General features: G+C 37.2%; 1 protein-coding gene across 2 annotated transcripts in view; it reads right to left on the reverse strand.

Annotated features, from left to right (window-relative positions):
* SA1 (stromal antigen) overlaps positions 1-5,266 on the reverse strand; it is a 156,283-nt gene extending 151,017 nt beyond the window's left edge. For both annotated transcript variants that reach the window (XM_068349695.1, XM_068349696.1), the window contains exons 1-2: positions 5,143-5,266; positions 2,354-2,517 (exon numbers count right to left, since the gene is read on the reverse strand). In XM_068349695.1, coding sequence (XP_068205796.1) covers positions 2,354-2,508 — 155 coding nt within the window. In that variant the 5' untranslated portion in view covers positions 2,509-2,517; positions 5,143-5,266. The remainder of the gene's footprint in view (positions 1-2,353; positions 2,518-5,142) is intronic.
* Between the last annotated feature and the right edge of the window lie 734 nt (positions 5,267-6,000).

Raw genomic sequence — 6,000 nt, forward strand, 5'->3', positions numbered from 1 at the left:
GGGGAGAGAGAACTGGAAGTTTGCCTTCTTCAAAATCATGTTGCTGAAGATGGCACGCAAAGGGAAGAGAACACGACAGAGCACCACCAAAATCCAAGGTAAACTTCCTTAGGATCACATAGTTGTTACTGATGTCAGAGACCCACACACAGCAAAGGGGTAGGACAGCAATACACATGCCACCTAACAAGAACAAGTACAGTATATTCAATATCATTAAGTAAACAGGAAATAGTCAGACAAATGCAGTTAACAGGAAACACAGCATATCCCTGTTTCAAAAATCCCTGTAACGCAACTGCAAGGACCCATTTCATATTGCAAGAAAATGCAAAAGATTAAAACAGCCAGATGAGGATGCCAAACAGCATGGCCGAGGTAAAATATGGAGATTGCTCTACATGTTAGGTGGGCGGGGCTTCCCCTCCAACTGGTGACCCAGATTGTTATCTTGTTAAAAGTTTAATGAACAGTTCCAGTTTCACTGAGGTCATACTCTTATTAAAGGTTTCAGGTTTGCATTACATGTAGGAACTAGGAACAAATTAATTTCATAAATAACATAGCTTTTCATTACATTTTTCTATACTCCTTTCCTATATCAGATACATGTACAGTACTACCAAAAAACGAATTCCCTTTATATCTACAAAATGCTACCAGTGCCAAACATTTCAGATTTGTAATTCTTTCAGGGTTGAAATATATTACTAGTTTAAATGTCTGCAGAAGTCAGAAACCTTACTTTCTGGGTAAAATTACCTCATGTTATTCATGTTTCCAAAGTGACCATTACCCAGAACTTCTCTACAATCTATATCTAATGAATCTAAAAATGTTTCACTATTATAGTTTTTAAGAACCTCTTGCATAATTGTATGCTATTCAACACACGAAGCACCAGCAACTTCATATCGTTGCCTTAATAGCCCAGTAACTTTATAAGAGTTGCATCAATAGCCAAGTGGTAACCCAAGAGATGTTTTATTCTTTTTACTGAAATGTAGGAGAACTATATTTGTATTCGCCCCTGTCTGTTTGTTACCTTTGCCAACTTCATTGCGAACATTTTGTTTTGATAGGCTTGTATATATTTATTTATGTTTGTATGTTTATGATTAGCATAACTTTAAAGCTATTTGATCAAATCTCATGAAATTTGGTGGGATGACTGGCCCTGATCCAAGAACAATTTGATTTTTAGCATTACTGGGTCAAAGCTCAAGGTTACAAAAAGGTCAAAAACATCTTTTTGCTATATGGTAAATTTTTAATCCAATTTGCATGAAACCAGTGCCAAATTGTGCATAATTCAATTGCCTATCTTGTGATGTATAACATGATATAGGTGAGGGTATGCGCTCTACCAAGTGTCCATTCTAGTTACTTTATTTGTTTGTGAGCAACTTTATGCAAAAACTACAGGACTAAGTTTTACCAAATTTGGTAGTCATGTTAGGGAATGACCCAAGTTAGAATCAGTAACATTTGGGATCTATCAAACTATCCAGGTGCCATGTCTTCGATGTGGGCTGTCAATTGCCTCCACCTGGTCCTGTCTTTAGCTCTGTATAAAATGTCCAGCTGTTACATTCTTGTACTTTGATGTACAGTACTTTATCCAAAATGTTGACAGCTGGACAACATTTAGGATAAAGTACATCAAAATACAATTATGCAGCAGCGCTTTGAAAATAATCAAAACGTTGAGTAAATTACAATATTTAGTTTATTTTCTATTTGTGAAAATTACGGAAAAACTACAGAACCAATTTCAACAAAACTTGGTGGACATATGGAATATGACTCAAGGGTAAATCCATTAGATTTTTAAGAAAATACATAATACAAGTACGCAATGGAGTTAAGAGCAAAATAAGACAGCTTGGCATGGTAAAGCATGCTCTCTACTGAGTACCCCCTCTAGTTTTGGTAATGTTTCCAATAGCAATAACCATAATCTGCAATACAAAAACTCCTCAAGCTGCCAGGCTATTACAATTTCTTTTCATCTTAAAGGTATTTACATATATTGTCCTACATTCTTTTTATAGTCACTACTATATTACCAAATTTGGTTATTCTACTCACATCAGCATTGCTGGGTTTATTAAAGGGCTTAGTTTTTATTATAGAAAACAATAGTACAATCATTATGAAACTCTGATGAGGAAATTTGTTGATGAAAATGAAATTGCACTTAGGAGAGAGCTAAGAAATGAAATAGTTACTTTGTAGTTGTTTGAAATGCCTACCTAACCTAATAATAAAATGGTACCCAAGATATTCTCAAGATTCAAAAAAAATTCTTTAAAATGTCCTTGATAAACAAACTATCTGCTGATTCACTTACTGATGCAAAGGTGTCTCTCCAGTGGGTGTATAAGGAGTATAAGGTGTATATGGCTCCTGAAGTTCTGAAGCCGGTGTCATAGGAGTCATTGGCGGAGCATCATATTCAGGTGGAGGTTCATCCATTCGGATGCGTTTTCCTCCTCGACGCAACATTGTCCCCACCTGAAAATATATTAAATGAGATTGATATTCTGCAAGAACTGAAAAAGGAGATAGAAAAAAAAAATAAAAAACCATTACATATAAAAAATCACAAAGGTTTTTTTAAAGCAATTTGTATTTTTCTTAACTCTACGAATCTATGTCCTTTAATAGGAGTATGCTCTAAACAAAACTTTAGTTCAGTTACGGCTACCCTTTGTACAAATTGTGAATTTACTTTACTCGAAGCTATTACAAACGCTGAAATTTTTACATAATATGAGTGGCCTTACCAAACAACCAGAACCCAGTGGGACATCTCAAACTGTCATGCCAAGTTTTACTCCTGGTTTTGTGTACTCTGACTCCAACTCTGACTATCAAGGTAAATCAATATAATTCAAGGTTTAGTATAAACTAAGGATACGGCAAAATACTTGCCCACTTGGCAAACACGCGTAATGCAGTATGTACTGCTTACCAAAACTGAGGAGCAGTGATCTAATGTTTAATTGCGAGCGAAGCGAGCCGTGGCGGAGCAGAGACCAGCATGTGAAAAATTATTGTTAGTTCATTAACCAACATACTTAGATAAAATTATTTAAGAGAAGTTTGCGTAAGATAGGAAATGGGCCCGTTGAGATACTATTGTTAGAGTGTTATGGGGTTCTTTGACTGGCCAGACAGTACTACATTGGCTCCTTCTCTCTGGTTACAGTTTACTTTCCCGTTGCAAACACACACACTCACTGAATAGTCTGGGCTATTCTTTACATATTCTCCTTTGTCCTCATACACCTGACACCACTGAAATTACCAAACAATTCTTCTTAACCCAAAAAGTTACTGCAATGTAACTGTTCAGTGGCCACTTTCCTCTTGGTAAGGGTAGAAGAGACTCTTTAGCTATGGTAAACAGCTCTTCTAGGAGAGGGACACTCCAAAATCAAAGCATTGTTCTCTAGTCTTGGGTAGTGTCATAACCTCTGTACCATGGTCTTCCACTGTCTTGGGTAGAGCTCTCTTGCTTGAGGGTACACTCAGGCACGGTGTTCTATCATATTTCTCATCCTCTTGTTTTGTTAATGTTTTTATATTTTATAGATATTTACTTTAATGTTGTTACTGTTCTTAAAAAATTTCATTTTCCCTTTTATCCTTTCCACACTGGGCTATTTTCCCAGTTGGAGCCCCTGGGCTTATAGCATCCTGCTTTTCCAACTAGGGTTGTAGCTTGGTAATTAATAATAATAATAATAATAATAATAATAATAATAATAATAATAATGTGTTGTTTTCCCTCCTATTTTTGCATGAAAAATATTTTTTGTTGGTTATCTTGTTGCTTTGTTGGTTTCTTCAATTATTCTCTTTTATAATTCGTTATTATTATTAATATTATTATTACTAGCCAAGCTACAACCCTAGTTGGAAAAGCAAGATGCTATAAGCCCAAGGGTTCCAACAGGGAAAAATAGCCCAGTGAGGAAAGGAAATAAGGAAATAAATAAATTATGAGAATAAATTAACAATTTATCATTCTAAAAATAGTAACTGCGTCAAAACATTATCATTATCACACCTGGGATTCCCAAATTACTGTTGGATAGTGGTAATCGGAAAACAATACTTTTGTGGAAGGTATTAGCATCAGAACACAATACAAGACAGAAAAAATATTTTTTCATGCAAAAATGGATGGGTGGGATTACCAAAAATTTACCAAATAATTGCCCGCGTGGCTAACGTGCGTAGCCCTACATGTACCACTTGTCCGAGGCAAGGAAAATGGACAACAGAGGAGCCTTTGTAGTTCGTTGGGACAGGCCTCCGGAGATGCTGTAAAATTGTTGCGAAGTGAGATATGGCAGAGCAAAGATCAATGTGATTAAATAGGGTTAATTAGGTGGGCCATCATACCAATAAATACCCTAAATAAGTAAGGGGAAGTTTGTAGTATAATGGACACCTCAAACGGAAAGTTGGATGAAAAATTCCCAGTTTTTCGTTCTAGAAAGAATCCACGGGGTGTATGTATGATAGCGGCCACCTATATGTACTTTTATGTCTAACTTAGAATACGGCAATGTAAGGGGGGTCACAAGGGGCATTAGCTCCCCTCCCCATTAGGTAAGTAGGTAAGGACACAGCTTGTAGGTTAGGTTAGGTTGGGGGGGGGGGGAAATTTAGGTTAGTTGATGTCCATTTTTAATGAACGCGTGAGGAACTGGCAGCTGATATATAAAAGCTCCGGCTCCACTTTCCCAAAATAATCACCAACTCCTACAATGAGCTCCTGCACTAGGTTGACTATCCTAAGCCTCTGATGATGGGCTACAATTTAACATTTAGCCTACCGTCAACAAAAGCATAGCCTACCCTTGTTAAATACAGTAGCTTAAGATGTTCAATCGTTATATCACAGTTTTTCTGAACACAAAAAACTTTAGTAAATAATGTAACAAGAACTGCGGAAAGGGAAGGATCTCTTCGAAAAATCAATAACTATCCTGCCGGGGGTGCTGCCGTAGCACCCGAACATTGGCGCAGAGCCACAGAAAACACAATTTTTGAGTAATCCAAACATGAATTTCTTCCACACTTAACTTCAGACTGTTATCAAAACAGCATTACACACGTACTTACCGATTAGTGACCGCTAAATCTCAATTCCAGGATATTTCAAATGAACGCCAAGAATCCGATCACAGAGCCCAACCATTGAACCGCTCAACTAGTCAATACAAACAATCTCTGACGTCACAACAGGGTTGCCAGGTTTTCTAAATGGAAAAAGGCCAACTTCTAACCAACAGAAGCCTTTGAAGCTTTAAAAGGCTAACCCATTAGTAGAAAAAGGCCAAATATATAGTATTTAAGGCCAGCCTTTTTTCATATTACTAAAGGCCAACCATTTTTTTTTAAAACGCCAAATTTGAAGGTTTTGTTTAGCCTGAAAAAGGCCAAACTGGCAACTCTACGTCATACCCCTACCCTTGGTTCGCGCCTCGCGGGAAACCACCAATATTCAATATAACTAGATAAGTTATAATTGGAAAATTTGAGTCACAGTACAGCCTCCATCTTTTATTTTATTATTACCTCCGCCAGGAGGGTATGTTTTCGGTTCGGTTTGTTTGTTTCTCTGTTTGTCTGTCTGTCTGTGGACAACGTAGAGGCCACATTTCTACACGGAATCACTTCAAACTTGGCCAAGTAGTTCCCCAATGTGTATGGAAGAACTGATTAAATTTTGGTCAAGGTCACCCCAAGGTCAAGGTCACAGGGGTCACTGGTGTCACTATGACATAAGTGGCCATATCAAGAGACAGAAATAAAGCACTGACTTTTGCATAAGCCAACAGGGAAGTCCTAGTCCAGGCGCAACCCATGGGTGATGTTCAAATTTATAAAGGTCAAAGGTCAAGGTCATATTGGTGCATTATATCAATGTCATATTAAGTATCAGTGGCAAATGAACAAAGATCACTTGAAGGTCAAAAG

Source organism: Palaemon carinicauda, chromosome 26 (assembly GCF_036898095.1).
Source record: "Palaemon carinicauda isolate YSFRI2023 chromosome 26, ASM3689809v2, whole genome shotgun sequence".
Lineage (NCBI taxonomy): Eukaryota > Metazoa > Arthropoda > Malacostraca > Decapoda > Palaemonidae > Palaemon > Palaemon carinicauda.